Source organism: Misgurnus anguillicaudatus, chromosome 20 (genome assembly GCF_027580225.2).
Source record: "Misgurnus anguillicaudatus chromosome 20, ASM2758022v2, whole genome shotgun sequence".
Taxonomy (NCBI): domain Eukaryota; kingdom Metazoa; phylum Chordata; class Actinopteri; order Cypriniformes; family Cobitidae; genus Misgurnus; species Misgurnus anguillicaudatus.
Window position 1 is genome coordinate 19211944 of NC_073356.2, and position 22621 is coordinate 19234564.

Consider the following 22621-nt stretch of genomic DNA (forward strand, 5'->3'; position numbering starts at 1 on the left):
TCCTCCTGTCTTTAGGAAACCAAAACATTTGTTATTTTCGACGAGGTATTTGAGTCCATTTTAGCCACTAGTCAGTAGGGCTGTAACGAATAATCGTGTGTCCCATTAAAAATGCCTGTCTGAAATGGATTCTGAATCGTTAGGTTGCGATTATGTGTTTCATGCACAGCTTGTGTGTGTACTACGGCATTTGGTCAGTAGAAAGTCCTTATCAATCTAAAATCATTATGAGTCTGAGTCGTTTATAACGTGCATTTAAAAAAGCAACACTTGTCAAACACAATGATTAAAAATATTCTTTATTATCATGAAAACTATTGAAGAACAGCGATATAAATATTCCTGTAGACATTTCCTGAAATAGCATTTGTAATGCTACTTCTTCTGTGGCACAAAGAGAGTTTCTGCACGAGAGCGCCCCCTGGCTTTTGGATGTGCCGGGATTTCACTGTAATTCATTCAAACTCATTCATTGAGAAAATGTGCATTTGCACGGTTAATCGTTACACCCCTACTAGTCAGACCATTAAACAGAAACCGGAAGTAAAGTTACGACCAGACATGTAGCATGTGTGTCCGATGAAACCGCCCATATATGCACAGAGATCTACAGTATAAAACTTTCACTGTATCTTTAACTCACAGATATTTTTGAGGTATAGCTGATAAAGCAGTCAGGGGTGATTGATTTATTTCTGAGGCAGGTGGGGTGTGAATGTGTCACAGTGTTAGATGAACAAGAGGTGCAGGTGGGAGGTTAACACACACACATACACATTCAGGGGGTGTTGATGTGCTAAGAACAGTGAGTGAGATGAGAGAGGATAAATATACAGCCAGTACGCAACACTCCACAACTTGTGAAATGATGTCATTGTCACTTATCCATCTTTTAGTCTTGTGATCACCATTTACCTCTGCATCTCTTTATGGAGTTGACAGAAATGTTGGCTTGGAGTTTGGTGTTTAATTAAACTTAAATGTTTCTGCTATTGCAGTGTTGCAGTTATTCATTTAGGGGATACATCATTGTGTTTTGTACTTATAAAATCATTTTTGAAGGTGTTGCTAGATGTGTTGGTCTACTTTATGAAATACTGTCTTTGTGTATAATTCTTAGGCACAATATTTGTCAAAAAACACAAAGCCTTTAGTTCAAAATGGTTTTATGATCATGAGAACCCAGCTGTATAAGAAATATACACTGAAACCCAATTACTGGTATTAATGGTGTTTAGTAGACTACTTAAGTACTACTATGCTTTTAAATAGTATGTTTGTAGTGTATAACATTTACACTTTTATTTAGCACATAATAATAACATAATAATTTTAACATAATTTAAAACAAACAAACGTTTGACAAACTGTAAAAAATAAAGGCACAAAGTTCAGATTTCAAGTTTAGATTATGGTATGGCCAACAGACATGCTTATCAGCCAGTGACGCTGATCTCGAAATGTCAAATATCATCCGGGTGTTATCTATTCCAGACGAGCACGTTTCAAACGCTCCAACAGTGTAACCGCAAGCGTCCAGGCTGATCTGGAGACAGAAGGCTTCGGCGTGCTGACCGTCCCCACTCAGGACAAGGGTCTGCAGTTTGGCTGCTCGTTTCAGCGCCACTCGTCCGAACCGGAATCGGCCGGTCAGTTTGCAGAATACCGCACGGTGCACACACAAGGCCAGTGGGCCTACCGCGAGGATTACAACACCGGTTACACCAATGAGCCTGGACCCCCAGAACTGAGAGCCCTTCCTCGCTCACACTCCCCTCTGCCCTTGGCCCCCGACCGGGGAGGAGTGGGAGGATGGAACGAGGGCCCGCGGAGCCTCCCCGACTCGGGGCGAGCCTCGCCCTGCGTACGGGATGGAGAGTTTTTCCTCCGTCTCCTGCAGACAGAAGTGGAGAGGATAGAGGGATGGTGCCAGAATATGGAAAGAGAGGCAGAAACAAATGAGCTGCCAGAGGAAGGTACGTGAGAAGGAGCTTTAGTGGAGAATAAAGATGTTGATTTTTATTATGCAGTGATGTCAGGTTAGCACGCTGATTTCTCAGGTGTATGCAGCGATGAGAACACACCTGTGTTGATTTGTTGTGTATACGATTTGCTCCCAGTCTAAATGCTGATGTTTATGCCGAGTATTCTTTCTTTCCTGTGATGGGTGGATTAGTACTGGAGCTCATCAGAGGAGCTGTTGGCAGTGCACAGATGCTCATGTCCCAGAGAGTTCAACAGTTCTTCAGGATGTGCCAACAGAGTGTGGTGAGTGTTTTTAAATTACTGTTTATCTGCATAGCCGTGAAGTTCATCTTCACAATAACTTGATATATACCCCCTGAATGGTTTATTATCTTTTTACATAAACACTGATGAAAAGGTTCTTCACAACAATGCCATAGAAGAACCATGCATCTGTGAAACCAAGCTAAAGTCTTTTTGTGGTTTTCTTTTAGCTTGGTTTTCTTTTTGCAATTGAATGTTTTCTACATAAAATCATCCTACTATACATAATGTACAGTAAAGGTACATAAAGGTGAAAATTACCTTTTAATTGTTTAAAGAGCACCTATTACATTGCTAAAACAATGTTATTTTGTGTATTTGGTATAATACAATGTGTTCACGTGGTTTATAAAACACATTATTTTCCACATACGTTTTTGTTGCTCCATAAACCCTGTCTTCCTGAAATGCTCATTGTTCTGAAAAGCACTGTGTCCTCCAATTGGCCAGCTTACCAGTACGTTGTGATTGGCCTGAATACCTCTGACACTCCTCACCATGTTTTGATGATTAGTTCACAATGCCATACTGACAGGAGTTAATATCGTCTTTACTACTTTATCAATACGAGCCGAATCTGATCCACATGTACACACCAAAGGAAATGTAAAATGGTGAATGGGATAATTGGTGCTCTTTAAAGTAATCTTTTCACTACATACATGGATATTAAATGTTCTTTATGAAACCATACAGCCATGTTTTAAATTCTGCTGGGTTATGTTTTAACCCAATGCTGGGTAAATATTGGACACAGAACACATGTTGGGTTGTTGTTAACCCAACCATGAGTTGAAACAACCTAGCATTGCATTGAAACAACCCAGCATAGGTTTATTTATAACCCATATATTCTATCCAATATTTACCCAGCATTGGGTTAAAAATAACCCAGCAGAATTTAGAGGGCAGAAAAAACTTTTTAGGAATCATATACGTTTATTATATGTGACCCTGGACTACAAAACCAGTCATAAGTCGCACAGGTATATTTGTAATAATATCTAAAAATACATTGTATGGGTAAAAATGATGCCAAAAATCATTAGGAAATTAAGTAAAGATTATGTTCCATGAAAATATTTAATAATTTTCCAACACTATAGAAAAATGCAGCATTTTTGTCAAATCAACATATATTTTTATGTTACTTTAACCATTAACTGGCACTGTCCCTAGAGTGGGACACCCGAGTTTAATATTTTTCATATAAATGTTAATCTTTCACGACAGACTATATATTGTTGGAAAGGTCCATGAATGTAGTTTTCATATTTCAAAACCTTTTAGCAGTAAATAGTACAGTAACTGTAATTTATTCATTTGTGACAAGAGTATGCAGCAAACCAACACAAACCACAGTTATTTGATAATTTTATGTATAATAATTTTATTTATTAATAAATTTAAACTGCTATAACAATTTTTTCTTATTTAATATTTTCACCTCCAGACACTTCCGTAAAAAAAACCCGTTAAAGTGTCTTCTTTAGAACAAGACCAAAATTAGGCTTCTAGAACAAAAAAAAGCCAGTTTTATATCACCTTTTCACCTCCCACTCAAAAAGGCCTGTGCCAGATAAAGGGTTAACTTAACCAACTTATCACAGGTCAAAACTTAAAAAAGGAGGTTAAATTGACTTGCAAAACCAAGTTGTTTTAATTTCATACTGCATTTTTTCCAGTACCGTAAATATATCAAAAATGTATTTATTATTAGTAATATGTGTTGCTAAGGACTTCACTTGGGCAACTTTTAAGGCGATTTTCTCAATATTTTGATGTTTTTGCACCCTCAGATTCCAAATTTTCAAATTGTATCCGGGATAAATATTGTCCTATCCTATCAAACCATACATGAATGGAAAACCTATTTATTCAGCTTTCATATGTATATGTGGTCCAGGGTCACGTATAATACTGTGCCAAAGTCTTAGGTACATTCGATCCTTCCCCAAGAAACAAATGTTTATAAGATGTTTAATTATATTTTGCTTTATTTCGTCAGTTGGAAATATCATTATAGATTTTAAAACATTCATCACCCAACTGAAGCGATGAAGAATCATATTTACATTTTCACTGAGGCATTTAGCAGATGCTTTTATCCAAAGCGACTTAAAACGTATTTAACTGAGAATTTATTTTCCTTACAAAAATCACAAAGTGCTGCGCAGAGACTCCTGAGAACACAATTCAAATTAATCCGTTTTTGTAAACCGCTTCATTAAAATGAATCATCCGAACAAACTGATTAATCAAAATGAATCTGACCTCATCAAAATTCACCCTATTCTCATTCTCTCTCTGCGTGACTTCTGAAAATCTTCTTTGGTCGTAGGATCCCTCATCATACCCTCAGCCCACCACACAGGATCTGACCAGTTACTGGGACATTCTGCAGCTTGCCATCGAGGATGTTAGGGTGAAGTTTCAGGATCTTCAGCGCCTGAAGGACTCGGGCTGGAGGTTGCTTCCCGAGAAGAAGGTGAGGGTGGACATGCGCTCTGCTCCGGTCACTGCACGTCTCCGCTCCAGTGCCAAAACAGCAGTAGGCGGGAAAACTTTTCATATGTTGGTCCCCAGCAACTGTCTCCCATCAACTAAACACCATAGAAACAAAAGGAACTAAACTGTAGAGGCTGATTTACGGCACAGAGAGCTGTTCATTTGCCCTTAGATAGCCTAACAAATCTTTAACCTCTGTTGTGTTGTAATACTAATTTATTTTCTGTTGTCTTTTCTTTTTACTGTCTGCTGCTTCCACAATGTCATGTCACATCCTAAACAAACTAATTCAACATCACTATCATTTGCAACTTCATGCTGCTGTCCTTATCTATCACGGTCTCCATCCTCTCTCTGACATACCCTCTGCTTTTACGTGTGCGTTTCCGGCCTCCTTCCCTACGTTCGTCATTCATCCCCCAATAACCATCCATAATGTCCCACCACTTTCCTTGCTAGGAGGACAAGAAAGTTCCACCTCCGTTACCAAAGAAACCGGCTGGCGGTGTGACGGGTAGCCTACGGGCCGAGAGCATGTCCGAGGTTGCGGTGGGAGGTGGCGGAGGAGGCATGCTGGTGGTCTCACGAGGGCGTAGCGTGCCCGAACGGGACAAATCGCTGGACATGGGCGACCGTCAGAAATTGGAGATGCGACGCAGGTTACTCCAGACAAAGCGCTCGGCATCTTTCCGACAGAATTCGGCCACGGAGAGCGCAGACAGTATTGAGATCTACATCACAGAGGCTCAGACAAGACTGTAGTACGACCCCTGAACAACTCTTCATTGATTCACACCTCTGCACAGACGTCCACATGGTCAGACAGCGAGTGCGAACTTCAATGATGGCCTCCAAGTATGCTGCTGGTACCTGTGCTTTTGTTTGTTTGGGATCTTTGGATGGTAGCTTGCATTTTATTTATTCATTTATTTCGAGCAAGTGTTCATATTCTAAAAAGAAAAGGGCTCATCTAGCACAACCACATGGTTCAAGATTGAGACTTTATATAAATATACAAAAACCTTAGGACTGTTTGAATACACCACACTCTAACACACACATACGGGTGCAATATCATTTTTTGAGAGGATCTCATTATTTGAAATAATAGACCTTCTTTTGATATTAATGACAAGTGGTGACTGTGTACGTGTTTCCTAAATGTTTCCACAGTGCAGCCCCTTTCACTGTGACACAAGCCCACTCTTGTGGCCATAGTAGAGCAATGCATACTGAAAGCTCAGACTAGATCTGCTTTATCTAAATATTAAGTTAAAAAAGTATAATAAATGCCCTTTTGCCTTTTATCAAATTCTAACAGGGATCCGTCTCCTGTATATTGCAATATTATTTTACATTTGCATTCAGGCTTCTTGACACCCCTCAATGAGAAAACCGGCACACTCTTTATCAAATTAAAGGATAAATATTCAGTTTCCAATAGCCAAGCTTCCTGAAATAAACAGCAGTGGATGGACCCAGGGGTGAAGAAGACAATCTTCAATGTCACACATGACCTGCACACTGAAGAATTTTCATTTAGAGAGGAGGTTAAGCGTCTTATTTATTTCACCCCTCTGCCTTTTTCATAACAGATGAAAACTAGCAAACGTGAAATCAATGTAGCTCCATCACTTTGGCTGAGTGCTTTAATTTTATTTTCTCATTTTTTAATCTGGGTATTACGGAGCCCCTTAGGGGACATGGAGAAACTATCGCGTGCGCACGTGAAACTATCACATGCACACGTGAAACTAACGCATGCGCACGTAAAACTTTTGCGTGCAACATGAAACTTTCGCTTTCACATGCACACGCGATGGTTTCAAAATATCGCATGGGCACGTGAAACTTTCGTGTGCCACATGAAACTTTCGCGATAGTTTCACGTGCGTGCGCAAAACTAAACTTAAAAAAATTTTTGCACGTGAAGGTTTCGCTTGAGCACATGAAAGTTTCACGTGAGCAAGCGAAAGTTTCACGTGAGCAAGCGAAAGTTTCACGTGAGCAAGCGAGGGTTTCACGTGAGCAAGCGAAAGTTTCACATGAGCATGTGAAAGTTTCACGTGAGCAAGCGAAAAGTTTTACATGCGCATGCGTTAGTTTCACGTGTGCACGTGATAGTTTCACGTGCTCACGTGAAACTAACGCATGCGCATGTAAAACTTTTGCGTGCCACATGAAGCTTTCAATTTCACGTGCGCACGCGATAGTTTCCATGCGCACGCGATAGTTTCAAACTATCGTGTGCGCACATTAAAGCGAAAGTTTCTATCGCGAAAGTTTCATGTGGCACACGAAAGTTTCACGTGCGCGCGCGATAGTTACACGTGCGCACGTGAAACTTTCGTGTGCCACATGAAACTTTCCCGATAGTTTCACGTGCGTGCGCGACACTAAACTTTAAAAAAATTCTGCACCTGAAGGTTTCACTTGAGCACATGAAACTTTCACATGAGCACGCGAAAGTTTCACGTGAACACATGAAACGAAACTTTAGATTTTTTTTACTCCAATGTCACCTTAGGGGCTTCGTAGATTCTAGTTAGAAAAAGGATGAAATTATTCAAATAAAATGACTTTCTATTATACTGTGTGTTCGGCACTGGTCTGGCCCACATTTCCCCCTCACAGTAACTTGTTACTTTAGGTTATATTTGTATTGTGTTAACGTATTTGACGTCCACACTTTACACCAAAACGTAAATTTGTTGAACGTTACTAATACAATGTGCGAAAATGTTGTATGCGCTCACATTAGAACAGAAACATCCATAGACACAATGTGGTGGATCGTGTGTTTGTGTGTAAACTTGGATTCTTGCGAAATCCTCTTTCTGAACTATATTGCCATCTGTTAGTTTAAAAGAAGGAAACGTTGTTTGCATAATTTTTTTTCTCTTTAAAAAATGTATGTTCAACCATGGAAGCAGATGGGAAATATTTTATTGTGAGATGTATATTTTATAAAGTACCTTTTTAGATTAGAGATTGTCAAAGTGGTGTTATAATATTATTAATATAACATTATTCAGTCTCAAGAAATTGGAGAGGCACTATAGCTCTGTGGACTTACATATTGTAGTTGGACTTAGCGGAGTCCACTTTGTGTGCTTTGTGTCATGGCTAATAATTTAAAACAAGAAATAGGTGACGGCTTCTTGCCACGCTGTCCACAGGCAAAAAATATAATCTCTTTTCTATATCTTCACTATCTACACGTGCCTAACAGCACTATGTGTGGCTTTTTTTAAAACCTAACTATTCAGTATTATATTCAATATGACTCACAATATGTGTTGCTCTAACAATATCATTTGTTCAAATTGATCCAGCTAATAACCACCTCACACTGGATGTTTCTATGTAACCTGCATGCTTTTATTAATCCATAAAAACAAACAAACTCTTCTATCCAAACTGTAGATCTTTATTCTCTGTGTATTTATCTATATATTTATTTAAAAATGACCACACTCACATTTTTGTAATTTTTCTAATGCCATCTCAATTTGGTCTAACAGTTATTTTATATGTATGCAGTATATATAATGTTACCTAAATCATTTAATTTAGTTTGGTTTTATTTATTTATTTATTTATTTGTTTTCATAACGTCAGGTCCTACGCATTTTTAAAGCTTGAAAACAGTAGTAAAAGACGCATTTTGTAGATGCAGCAAGTCTACGAAGACGTAAAGCACAACAGACTATATTTCTTCCACTGTGAAGGACTCCTGCCTTCCTGTCTGTATGACACGCCGTTGGAATTTCCAGTGAGCGTAATAGGTTGATCTTTCTCAAGGCCATATGTTTTTGATACACCAAGAAAAAGATTTTGAGAAAGACTGAACGCATTTTCCCCACCAAGCTTTCTGAAGGGCGACTCGTTTACTTTTTCAGGCACCTGCTGATACAGAAATCAATATTACACTCAAGGACTGCTCAGAAAGAACATGTTTGATGTTTTCCATATAGAGTTTATCTGGGATGCATATTACCCCAGGTCATGACCCAGGTACGTGAAGTCTCTTAATAGGTCGGATGGCTCAATGTTGGCGAATATGACTATACTGTATATGCCATAAGCAGATTTAGCTAGAATAAGTGATGAATATATTTTAGTTGCACAGAGGAGCTTGTAGCTGTGTATATGGGGCACTGTGATGTAGACCTTACATTGGATTCTACTGCATAACTGATCACTGGATATTACATGGGTCATAGACTTACAAACAATTACTGTGTAATTACAAAATAATACCTTCTCACGTTCTGTTTTTATGTACAGTAAATATATCTGTTGCAATTTAAGTTATTCATATTAATACTCGGATTGTTATGATGATTACTTGTATATTATTGATTTCAGATACAATGAGAAAATGTTATTGCAAATATTATTATTATGATGAGAAAATCTATTCTGTATTCTCCAGGGTGTTAATGATGTATGAAAGCCACCCTGGTTAGATTCTATTCTTTTGTTTGTAATTGCTGCTAATGTAGAAAACAGACTGGAGGAAGATGGGACGTTACTGAAAATGAATAACTTATTTAGCAGTGCATGCGAGGAATTACATGCCAGGACAGAAAATATAAAATGAACATGTAGACTCGCAACTGAGCATACTACTTCCCCTCTTTAATGGAAAAAGAGTATATATATATAAATATATAAATGTGGGCAGTTTGTGATGTAGCAAACATGTTAAGTATTGAGTTGCTCATTCTGATATAAGAACATTGTGGAAAATATTTACTACTGTTATCAAGGTTTTTTTGCTTGTTTTGTAAACACATTATGTTTGAGACAGTGCCAAGGTTAAAAAGTTAATTTTGTATCTATGCTTTATACATTTAATGTCACCTTTTTATCAAGCAGAGCAAATTGCAATAGTTTACAGCAATTTCACCCTTTCCAGTATTTTTTTCTAGACTTAATCACTTTTACGGATTTGTTGAAACCGGGTGGAAGCCGGATTTATGGCACAGGTGACGTATACATCGATCATGTGTTTAGTCTATAGTTTGTTCGTTTTCTTGCTACTGATATGTACAGTTCAATGTCTGCTCTAGCATTAATCGGAGAGATGGCACACTGTGATGTGGTTAAACTAAACACAGAATGTAATATTGTCAACAGTTGTAAACATTTTCTAAACAATTATAAAGCTATTTTAGCAAGGTAAAATATCTGCCGTCTTTGTAGTATTTGATTCTCTTCCAATTCAAAGGAAAGTACATTTCTTATAATACTGAAATAACGAGTTTTAAAATCTATGATGTGCAGTCGTATGCGATGTTGGGGAAAGTTACTTTTAAAAGTAATGCATTACAATATTAAGTTACTCCCCAAAAAAGTAACTAATTGCGTTACTTAGTTACTTTTCATGGAAAGTAATGCTTACTTTAAAGTTACTTTTTATTACTTTGCAGGTGTTTTTATGACTGAGAAGTTTTGCATTCAGAAATTGCATATTTCCATCCCAAAAATGTCAAGATCTGATCTGCCATCTCCATTTCTGACTAAAACTGTTCATGCATAGAGTATGTAATTCTATGTTAATTGTTAATACATTCAGTTTAATGCAGTACATTGTTTTTTTACATCTAATTAATTAAACTGAAAAGTAACTCGCATTACTTAAAAAAAGTAACTTAAATATTAATGTGTACATTTATCAAGTAATGCTTTACTTTACTTTACTTGTTACTTCAGAAAGTAATATTATTACCTAATGCACATTACTTGTAATGCGTTACCCCAACACATGTGTGACCATGGACTACAAAACCAGTCATAAGTAGTAAGGATATATGTAGTAATAGCCAACAATAGATTAGGATATGAAGATCATGTTCCTAGAAGATATTCTTAAATATCGTACCATAAATGTCAAAAAATGTATTTATCATTAGTAATGTGTTTATATGGACTTATATAAACCATAAAAATATATTTTTCTCAGTATTTTGCATCCCCAGATTTAATTTTTACAGAGTTGTATCTCTGTAAAATACCGTCATTGGATCAATGGAAAGTTTGTTTGTTTATCTCATTGCATAAATAAAATAATTTTTTTTAATTACCCTTATGACCATTATGGTTTTGTGGTCAGGGTCACATATAAGTTATAGTCTGATAGCAATTTTATTTTACAGTCACCTCATGAGAACTATTGTGTTAAGGTCATGTGACCAAACAATACATTTTAGTCTACACAACAATTACTTTGCTTTAGCGACAAAAAATTAAAATAAGAAAATAGGCGACACAAAGTAAAAGTGGAAATAAAATTTAATTCACTGATAAAAAACAAACCACAGGTACAAAACATGAAACCAAATTGAAATTACTTTGAGTCCCTAATAACCGTATCAGAATGGTCAAGGTGAGGAGAAAAATTAGGACAGTCAATCGCCTTTTGGTCCTTATTGAAATTAGCTGTTAACTGCCATAGGCTTAAAGGGATAGTTCATCCAAAAATGAAAATTCTGTCAGCATTTACTCACTCTCATGTTGTTACAAACAATTCATTTCTTTGTTCTGCTGAACACAAAGGAATGTTGTTAACCAAACCGATCAGAGACCCCATTGACCTCAATAGTATTCTTATTCCTAATATGGAAATCAATGTGGCTTCTGATCGGTTTGGTTACAAACATTCCAAACAAAATTTCTTCCTTTGTGTTCATCAGAACAAAGAAATGTATACAGGTTTGTAACATGACAATGAGTAAATGACAGAATTTTTGTTTTTGGGTGAACTATCCCTTTAACTCTAGGAAAGGCTAGACTGAAGAAGAAACCAAGTATTAAAATTCACGGTAAGATGACAAAAGGATCAGTAATAAAACAAAATTAAATACAACTATCTGTCCAAAAGAGACAGAAGTATTATTCCTGGGTCTCCATGCTTTCATCTTCCCCTTCTCCTCCTTCTTCCAAAGCTTCATCTTCCTCTTCCTTGCGCTCTGGAGGTTTCTCATAAGCTTTTTCAGATGGGGTAACGATTACTCCATCCCAGGTGGACATCTCAGTGGTGAGATCTGCATTGACATAAAAAAATTAGCCTCAGAGATGTGCAGGACTTAATTTTATTTCAGTTATGCATTTAAGACACTTACAACTAGCATCTCCTTCGAGGCCCAGGATTTTGCGGGATCCGCCATGAGACAGAACTCTTACCAGCGTTTGAGCCGTGAAGCACACCATGTCCTGCGGACAAAGATCCATCGGGTTACCAGTTCTTTAGAAGACATAACACTGTATGTTTTAAACACAAGCTACATTACTCCAACATTACCTGTTGTTCCAAGGTCATGACAGTGTGCACACGGAAGTTTCCACTCTCACACGGATCGGTAATTCCGACAGAACCTGGCAAGAAAAGTCCTGCGGCAAGCATCTGAAGACAGCGCCTGCAACACACACACACACAAAGTTTATATCAATAACTACAAGAAGTTGGGTAAAAGCAAACATGCAGTAACTTACCTGTAGGCAACGTTAAGCGGCAAGGGCTGTCTGGAGGGGTTGTTCATGACCGCAGAATGACCCTACGTACGAACAAACAAACATGAGGTAAGTTTATAGTGCTGTGAAGAAAAGATAACCAGCAGTTAAATTCCTATAAATAAAACAATGCTCACCAGCAGATCCAGAATCCAGGGTGTGAGAGGCTCAAATCCAGAGAATCTGACTCGCAGGTCTTTCAGTAAGCGGATCAACACTTTCACACTAAAAACAGAACCCAGAGTGAGTCACGGGTGGAAAGACATTCAAATTAACTATGGCCATTAAGACAAAAAGTGGCACTTACGTTGAATGCGAGGCATTCTCCTCAAACCAACGAGCGTGGCGAATGGCAGCCAGAGCACTTTGCAGAACCTTGATGTCCACTGTAAGAGTAAGAGGATATTTAATAAGCCAAATGCTTCGAGGAACACGCTGTAAAAAATCATCAGTGTTTGAGAGCCGACATACAGTGTAGCTCTGGGTCCAGTTTGCGCAGGTTTGGTGGGACCGTGGTGATGAGGATCTTCACTGTGGCATCAGCAGAGCTGATCTCAAAACCAGTCTCATTGGTCAGCATGGAGAGTACTGGGAGGTGGAAGATTTTGAAGAGAAACAAAATAAAGCAATTTCCAAATGCAAGTTACATTTATGATAATAACACTTTTTAACTTATAAACATGAACTAAAAGCATATTCAAATAGCTTATTGGCTTAACTTTCACACTTACCCTCAGAAGGATCCTGTGTACGCAGGGTATCCACTACTTTATTACCTAAAGCAGCGACGGCTTCCACTGAAAAACAATTGTATATTAGAAAATTGGAAGTGACCCATTCGGCACTCCTTTAATTACCAAATATGACACTTAAGGAATAATGAGACTTACAGGTGGGCAGGATCTTCAGGATAACCACAAGATCAGCTACATTGTGTCCTGTGGTCATGGTGCCTTTTTTATAGGAGCCCACTTGCCTTACTTCTTCAATTTGCTATTAAATGAATTGTTAAACATGAATAAAGTGTGAGCTAAAAATCTGAATTTCCTATTTCAGAAGAGCACGTCTTTGAGGAATCTCAAAAACAAATTTATAATAAAGTGTCTTGATTAAAATGTATTGCTTACCACTTCAAAGCTTCCAGGAGCAACGATTAGATTATCAATGACGTTGTTTATCTTGGTGACCAAAGACAAAATTGAAGCCTGCAGCAGAAAAATTGATAGGAGTAAATTTAGACAAGAAACTATTATTGTAAATAAATATGGGATAGGATTGCAAAAAGCCTACAACGCCATAAATCATAAGAATCTAAATCATATTCATGATATGACAGCCTACATGTACAAGTGCCTATGTCTAGACTATTCCTTTTTTTTGGCTATTCATTCAATTTAACTCTTAAACGCATTAATGTTTTCATTATAACATTATTACAAATGTAGGTCTTTAGTTATCTGAAATGTATACCAAACCAGGGCTCCAGACTAACTTTTTTCACTAGGAGCACAGTGGCCCCCAACTGAAAATTTTAGGGGAGCTACCAGAAAATTTAGGGGCACACACTGTAAATCAACATGCTAACGAAATATTCACATTTTTACTAATTTCCACTGTTTTACTAATAAATATTTTAATGATAGATGCAGAAACTATAATGCGCCGGTTTTAAATTCAGTGTCACATCACAAAAAAGGTCAAATTTACTGGTCGCACATGTGCGACTGGATGTAAAATTCATTGGCACACTCTTAAATTTGGTGGCAGTCTGGAGCCCTACAAACACTAATCCTTAAACTTCCTTATTAGTATTAAACTGTCCTAATACTTCAATAATGACAAAATGATCAAATAAACCATATGTTGTTATATTTCAACATGATACACAACATTAAGATTATGCACTAATAACATCATGAGTCTCTAAAGACACGAGGTAACAGGTTAACAGTAGACTACTGTACCTGTTCAGCTGCAGTAGGAGTCAGATCTTGGTTTCTCTTCAGCAGGCATTCACTGAAACCAGTCTCATCAGGAGCTGGTTTAACTCGGGGGAAGGCCATCTCACACTATAACAAATAATTCAGACTATAACACACTACAGACAAATAAATTACTAATATCATTTGCCAAAGTGTGTTGGGTTGTTTCGTAAGTAATTAAATGCACGTACGACATAGAAGTCAAACGGTATATGAGGAACAAATGGCCGGTACCTGTAAGTGCATAAATCATAATCAGTGATGTAATGCGAAAACATTTGTAGTAAAAATACACATTTTATACAACCAAAGAGTATAGAACCACAGAGGCGAAACTCTGATGCTTTTTTGGTAACAGCCACTAGGTGGCACTTTGGTAGCGCGACCACCATTTTGGGGTGAGAATGCCAACTGGACAACAGCAGAGATACACAGAATCACAACAAAAGATGTTCAGCAACACACTGCACAAACTATCAGTGTGACAGGACCAATCTTGCATCTTCCATAGTTTTCAGCTAACTTCAACAGTTTTTTTTTGAGAAAAAGTAAACTTAATTTCTTAAAGGATTGGTCCATTTTCTTAAAAGAAAAATCCAGATAATTTACTCACCACCATGTCATCCAAAATGTTGATGTCTTTCTTTGTTCAGTCGAGAAGAAATTATGTTTTTTGAAAGAGCCCAACATTCAATACTCAACTCAACACTCGACAGTCTCCTCCAACGGAGTTTCAAAGGACTATAAACGATTCCAAACGAGGCATAAGGGTCTTATCTAGCAAAACGATTGTCATTTTTGACAAGAAAAACAACAAATATACACTTTTAAAGCACAACTTCTCGTCATGTAGATCCGGTCGTGATGCGCCAGCTGACCCCACACAATACGTCATGACGTCAAGGTCACAGAGGACGAACGCGAAACTCCACCCCAGTGTTTACAAGTGTTGAGAAAGAGGACCGTTCCTACGTTGTTGTATGTCAACTGATACTAATTAATGTCTTTGTGTCAGTTTATTGTTTAAAATAGTCCGCAAATGTCCGTTTTATATATGTAACACGTGACCTCCCTACGTCACTACGCATTTACGTTAGGTCGCGCTGGACCAGATCTAGACGAAAAGTTGTGGTTTAAAAGTACACTTTTTTTTCTTGACAAAAATGACAATCGCTTCACCAGACAAGACCCCCACGCCTCGCCTGAGACCGCCCAGTGTCCTCTGAAACTCCGCTGAAAAAACTGTCAAGGGCCGAGTTAAGTATTAAATGTTGGGTTCTATTAAAGTCCATTAAAATGAGAAAAATCCTGCAATGTTTTCCTCAAAAAACAATTTCTTCTCGACTGAACAAAGAAAGACACCAACACCCCGGATGACACGGTGGTGAGCAAACCATCTGGATCTTTCCCCCAAGAAAATGGACTAATCCTTCAAGCCATAGAAAACATAATAATGATTTATATGGATGTGACACAAAGAAATAATTAGCTTATTAAATTTATTTGCAGAATTAATTAATCTTATTGATTACTTATTTTTGTATGTAATGTTTAGCACTTGGGAAACAGTCTTACGGTATTATAACTCGTATCACCTCATTCTTACCTGCCATACTTAAAGTCGCAATGAAATTGAAATGAAAAACTATATAATATATATTATTAAAGTACAACGAACGTTGTGTTGTTTGGTCAATATCTACATTCAGGTTGGGATTTCTGCATTACTGTACATTTATTATATAGGTAGCTAATAATGTCTTAGCTACAGCAAGAAGCTATTGGACTGCGGAGTTGCTTTCACCCCAAAATGGCGGAGGCACAGGATTGGTGTTGCAACGGAAAGTCCTATTGAGTTTCGCTTCTTGTCAGTATACGTTCTTTGATGCAACTTACCCCTGGACTAAACCTCCACGGGAGCCGAAGCGGCCGCCCCTCCCCCTGCCGCGATCTCCTCTGGAGACAACAAGAGAAAACATTTTCAATAACCGTTTTACACTGTTGCAAGCAAATTACAAGAAAAACTCCAACACAACCGGAAAAAAATCCAAGAAATATCAGAGAAATTAACCTCTTAGAAAATAAAAATGTCGTCTACTACTACTACCGAGCATTCACATGAACAATACAGATCATTCATTGACCGTTCACAGAATTACTACAGATTTACTACACATTATTTTACAAACAACAACATAAATGTTAGTTTAGTGTCACGACAGTTTAAAACATTTAGTTTGATACCAAACACATTATTTTATCTAATACGCAGCAACAATATATCGGCTAGCATAGCAACATGCTAACAAGCAATGAATCAAACGAGCTAACCTAGCAACAAATTAAAACCAGTTTAATATTTTACACGAATTTCTATTTGTAACATATTTCATCATGTGCAAGGTTAGTTAAATACAAGTAAATAAATTAATTACCTCATTGCGTAAGACGTTTTGGCAGTTTTATTAAACACGCGCTGGTGAGAAATGATCTCCCTCCGACTGCAGCTTGCACCGGGCTCTAGTCTGCGGCTGCGCTTGAAGCGCTTCTTTTGACCGGATGATTTTCAGTTTAAAAGTCCTTAAGAACGGTCTATAATAAAAGTCCCAATTACCTTATCGCTTTGTCCAACTAAATCCCCCCTTCTTTTTTAGACAGTTTAAAAAGCTTTCGTTTTAATCTTACGCACATTATAATACATTACGGTCACTAATATGCTTATATAAGTCCTTACATAAGTCCCTGTACATAACATCTAATATACACAGGCTATATCACTCTGTACAACAGTGTTTTAAATTGTAGTATTTTTTATTTAAATTTTATTGTTATATGTTTGATGTATTGAAACGAAAGAAAATTGCCCCACTTGACAATAAAGCCATTTTTATACAGATAAGGTTTTGTTTGCATTTTTACATATTTTTATTTTACTTTGCTTTCCAACTTTGTCTTTCAGTGAGGACACCAGAGCCAGATATTCGTGATCATTGTCTTGTGATGGCATAATGTCAAAAACAGATCAGGCTGTTTGCACAGGTTGCATTTTCAACCCTGCATGACACAAATTTTATGTATTATATGCCAAACCAGTTTGTACAGTGTGTTGCAGTGGGTTTTTGATATGACGGCATGTCAGGGGTGGACCTGGTTACCGCCTTTATCAGAGAAAACCAGACAAAATACATTTAACTCCCACAGCCAATCAAACGCACTGAAATCCAAAGCCATCCCATTTTACGTAGACTATGTAGCCATCATGCATGTGCTAAAGTCAGATAAAATTGTTTGTGAACAAATTCATTAGGCTCGCATTTGGACTCATTACTCCAATGTGACTCCACCATCAAAACACAGAAATTTACAGGATTCATCCAGTGACTCAACACCAGGTAAGATTACATTTTATAAAATCCACTTTCTTGTGACATTTTAAAGCTACATGTTCTACCTACCTAAGAAAGTTGAGTATTAAAGTCTGCAGAATTATAATGATAAGACCTGTACGGATAGGTGCGATGCACAAAGTATAAGTGACATATAACCATTTTTTCTTTCTTATTTTAACAATCATTTTACATTATATTCAATTAAAAATGTATAGGTTGAAAGGATGATAAAATGCATTACACTGCAATGGATTTTTCCAATATATTTAAAAGAACAGACACAATTCTTGATCCATAATTGCTGAGCCAGTGTTTTCCTACTGATACAAAAATACTGTAGCTATACTATGTACAACAATTAATTTGCATACGTTTCAGTTCACACTTCACATAAAACAGTTGTTTCAACGAAACATGTAGCAAGCAGACATGGAAGAAACCAGAGATTACGGTAAGATTTTCTACACCACACAATGCAATAAAGTTTAATTTTAATAAACGTGTTTATTAATTTGATTGTAAACCACTATTTACAACTGTTCTGTAACAAAACAGTTGGAGATTTCCTAAAAGAATTCAAGGATCTAATAATTGCGAGAGCAACACGTGTCAGTGAAATTGCAGAGGCAGTTATTTCCCAAAGTCTGATCCATGAAGTGGCATCACAACGTTTGCTGGCCGCTCCAACCCCGCAGGAAGCAATGCGGCTCCTGTTTGAGGCTTTGGAAAGAGAGCCACCCCGACACAGAGTGTCATTTCATTTGATCCTGAGAATGACAGAGCCTGAACTGATTCAAGAATTAGGTCAGAATATTTCTCTCCTTGTATTGTGAATAACAATCGTGATGTAACATGTTACCCATGGACCACAAAACCAGTCAAGTAGCAAGTCAAATTTTTTTTATGCAAATATCATGTTTCATGAAGATATTTTGTACATTTCTTACCGTAAAAATATATTTAAAAATATTTATAAGTAATATGTGAAGAGTTTGGTTCCAAAACGAGATAACTCTGTGTAAAAAAGTTTTGTTTATTATTATGTTATCATGCTTTTATTGTGTTTTATTGTGACATTTAGCTGTATTTTTTAGTTATAAAGGCTTAAATAAAAAAACAACAACTGCAGTTTGATTGATACTAATTTGAATACAAAACATGATTTTTAAAATATTAAAAAATTGAGTTATCTGGTTTTGGAACCAAACTCTTCATGTGTTGACCTAATTTGGACAACTTTAAAGATGATTCTCTCAATATTTCGATTTTCTGCACCTTCAGATTCCAGATTTTCAAATATTTTTTAAATATTGTCCCACCCAAAGTAAGCTTATTTATCCAGCTTAGATGATATATAAATCTCAATTTTCAAAAAAAGCCATCTGTTTGTTAACACTTTACAATAAGGTTCACTAGTTAACATTAGTTAATGTATTAACTAACATGAACAAACCATGAGCAATACATTTGTTACAGTATTAATTAATCTTTGTTAATGTTAGTTAATAGAAATAAAGCTTTTAATTGTTCATGTTAGTTTACAGTGCATCAACTAACGTTAACAAGATTTTAATAAAGTATTAGTAATTGTTGAAATTAACATTAGCAAAGATTAAGAAATGTTGTATAAGTGCAGTTCATTATTAGTTCATGTTAACTAATGTAGTTAACTAATGTTAACTAATGAACCTTATTGTATAGTGTTACAGACTGTTTTTGTGGTCCACGGTCACAAATGTGATTCTTATAAAACTAATTTCTGAAATCAATTTCTTGTATTTTATATTTTATTATATTTTAGTATTTTACTATTTTCATGTTAACTAATGTAGTTAACTAATGTTAACTAATGAACCCTATTGTAAAGTGTTACCAACTGTTTTTGTGGTCCAGGGTCACAAATGTGATTCTTATAAAAATACAATTTCTGTAATCAATATATTGTATTTTATATTTTATTATATTTTACTATTTTTTCTGCGAAATAAAAAAAGCAGAGTTTTTAAAACAAAAGTTTGTGCCAAGGAAAAACTTATAATAAATATTAAAATAAAACATAATTCGAGGGTTAGTTAATCATACATTTTTGCTTTTATTTTTTTTAAGCATTATGTTGCTTTTTATCTATACAACTATAGAAACTCAGCATTTATAATTACAAGCATGTAAAGACTAAAAAACTCTTCTTTTTCAGAGTGTATACAACGCAACAGCAAGCACACACAGACAGAGATAGGCAGTCCCCCCAGTCCTCCTAGAGAGAAAAGGCGACAGGAAGACAAAAACGGACACGGCAGTGACATCCAGAAAAGAAAAGACTCACTGAAGAGGCGACGATTTGAGACGATGCGTGCCATCGAACAAATTGAAAAACTCTGGGAAGGAACCAAGAAAGAGCGAAATGAAATAGACAACATGAGGCAGAGGATACAGAGGCAGCAAGAGGAGATAATCAGTATAACTATGGAGAAAAGACATCTTGAGAAACGTATAACAGACATGAAAGCTGAGGTTGACCACGCCTATGAAAGAATGAATCTGAGCAAAGAAGAGATAGACAGAGAAAGGGAAAGGGTTGAAAAAATGAGGTCTGATCTCCAAATGGAACAAAGCACCCTGGAGCAAAAGCGTGATGAAATCACGAGGGAAAGACAAAATTTGGAGATGCTCAGGTATGAAGCTCAAAGGGAGAAGGCGGAGCTGGAGAGCGAGCGTGAGAGCAACAAGCATGAGATGGAACAAATGGAACAAACGAAAAGTGCCATACTGATCCAGATTAATGAGATTGAGATGAAAATTGAGGAAACAAGAAAGGGCAAAGATCAAATGGAGCACATGAAGGCTGAAATAAAGGAGGAGAAAAATGATCTAGAGAGAAAAAAGGAGGATATCAAGAGGCAAAGAGAGCAATTTGAGCAGATTAAACTTGACATACAGCAAGTGAAGAAGGAAATGGAAGAAAGGTGGCATGACATGGAAAAGGAAGGGATGGAACAGAGAGCTACGATCCAGAGAGAGAAGGATGAGCTACAATATCTGCAAGATGAGATTCAGAGAGCAAAAGAAGAGGTTGAAAAAAACAAAGCCGTGTCAAAACAAGAGAACGAGAAAATAATTCAGCTGAGAGCTCAGGCGCTTGAGGAAAAGGATCTCATTGAGAAGAAATGGCAAGAGGTGTTGAGAAAAGAGAAAGATTTGGAAGAGTTAAAACATAACATTAAGATAAGCAGAGACGAGTTAATTTTGAATGGAGAGGTGGTTAAAAAGGAATGGGAGAAGATTGAGCAAGCAAAGTTAGATATACATGGTCACATCAACTCTATGGAGGCCAAGGTTGAGGACGCAAAAAGAGAAACTGAGAGACTGAAGCATGTAAAAATGGAGATGCAGAGAGAAAAAGAGATTCTCGAGAAACAAAAGGAGGAGACAAGGAAAGCTAAAGAGGAAATGGAGAAAAAGAGGTATGAGATAGTTACAGAACAGTTAGAGCACAGAGCCGGACTGCAAAGAGAAAGAGATGATCTGGAAAGGTTGAGAGTAGAGATACAAAGAGTAAATGATACAGAGAAAGCACGAATTGTGAAAGAGAAAGAAGAAAGCATTCAAATAAGAGATGAGGCCAGACGAGATATGGAAATAACAAAAAGTATCAAAGCAGAATTTGAGGCTGAAAAAAGACAACCTGAATAGAAGACAAGATGAAATGCTGAAAGAGACACAGGAACTCGAAAGAATTAGACATGAGATAATCAGAGCCAAAGAGGAGATTGAGAAAAGCCAGGAGGTCACAGTCCTGGAAAATGAAAAAATTGAAAAAATGAAGGCCGAAATTCAGCTCCAAATTGAGGATATTGAGAAAAGGGTTGAGGAGACCCAAAAAACAAAGGAACAGATGGAGGACATGAAAGCCGAGTTGGAAGAAGAGAAGGAGGAATTGGAAAAAAAGAAAGATTTTGTGAGAAGTGACATGGAACAGTGTGAGTTTATCAGAGGGGAGATTGTTAGGATAAAGGAGGAAATGGAAAGCAGGTGGCAGGAAACAGAAAGAGAGGAAGTAGAACTAAGAAGAAAAACTCAGCACGAGGTGGAAAGATTGGAACAACTACGAGATGAAGTTCAGAGAGCTCAGCGAAATGTTGAGGGGGACAGGGTGGAGCTAATGAAATGGAAAGAGTATCTTGACAAAATGAAAGTTCAGACAGAAGATGAGAAAATGGCTGCCAATGTAAAGATGGATGAAGCTAAAGCAAAGCAACAGGAGTTAGCCAAAATAATGAGAATGATGGAGAAAGAAAGAGAAGAGATTGAGAAAAGCAGAGATGAGGCTCAGCAAGAAGCACACAATATCGAAACCATGAGGGCAAACTTAGAAAACTGGATGATAGCAGCAAAACAAGAAAAAGATGAAGCGAGCCGAGCCAAACTTGCTGCTCAGGAGGCTGAGTTGCTCTTAAGAAAGCAAATGGAAGATTTAGAAAAAAGAAGGTATGAAACTGTAACAGAGGCACTGGAGCAAAGAGACGAAATGCATAAAAAAACAGATGAGTTAGAGCAATTAAATGCACAGATACAGAAAGCCAAACTTGAGCTGGAAAAGATTGGGGATTCTGAAAGAGAGCGTTTGCAAAAGATGTTGGAGGATGCAAAGGCAGACAGAGAGATGATTGAGCAAATGAAAACAGTTTTGTGGAAAGAAAAGGAAGTTCAGGAGAAGCGTTCAGCTGAGATATACATTGAAAGAGAGGAACTCAATAAGATTAAATTTCAGATTCAGAATGAGAGAAAGGATGTAGAAAAAATCAGATATGAGATGGTGAGATATAGTGCAGAACAGAGTGCTCAGTTGCAAAGACAAAAAGAAGAACTTGAGACGGTAGAACGTCAGCTAGTTTGTGACAGAGAGTTGGCCAGACAAGACCGAGAGAAAGCTGAGAT

The 22621-nt window shown here is 37.1% G+C and overlaps 2 protein-coding genes across 2 annotated transcripts in view; one reads left to right on the forward strand and one right to left on the reverse strand.

Moving 5' to 3' along the window:
- Window positions 1-6509, forward strand: part of dlgap3 (discs, large (Drosophila) homolog-associated protein 3) — a 177188-nt gene extending 170679 nt beyond the window's left edge. The window contains exons 9-12 of the mRNA XM_055219804.2: window positions 1495-1976; window positions 2177-2268; window positions 4631-4777; window positions 5257-6509. Of these exons, the coding sequence (XP_055075779.1) occupies window positions 1495-1976; window positions 2177-2268; window positions 4631-4777; window positions 5257-5559 (1024 nt within the window). The 3' untranslated portion in view covers window positions 5560-6509. The remainder of the gene's footprint in view (window positions 1-1494; window positions 1977-2176; window positions 2269-4630; window positions 4778-5256) is intronic.
- Window positions 6510-11079: 4570 nt separating this feature from the next.
- Window positions 11080-16868, reverse strand: ilf2 (interleukin enhancer binding factor 2). The gene is made up of 14 exons (XM_055220440.2): window positions 16733-16868; window positions 16194-16253; window positions 14489-14531; window positions 14280-14384; window positions 13443-13520; window positions 13206-13308; window positions 13047-13112; window positions 12787-12903; window positions 12623-12701; window positions 12453-12540; window positions 12298-12359; window positions 12107-12221; window positions 11928-12018; window positions 11080-11849 (listed from the first exon to the last, which is right to left on the reverse strand). The coding sequence occupies exons 1-14, from the start codon at window positions 16735-16737 to the stop codon at window positions 11698-11700; spliced, it is 1164 nt and encodes a 387-aa protein (XP_055076415.1). The 5' UTR covers window positions 16738-16868; the 3' UTR covers window positions 11080-11697.
- Between the last annotated feature and the right edge of the window lie 5753 nt (window positions 16869-22621).

Coding starts and splice junctions, on each gene's coding strand:
- ilf2 (XM_055220440.2), bottom strand. Junction 14,532..16,193: donor CGTGGAGGTTTAGTCCAGGG/GTAAGTTGCATC, acceptor ATGCACTTACAG/GTACCGGCCATTTGTTCCTC. Junction 12,019..12,106: donor TCATGACCTTGGAACAACAG/GTAATGTTGGAG, acceptor CTTTGTCCGCAG/GACATGGTGTGCTTCACGGC.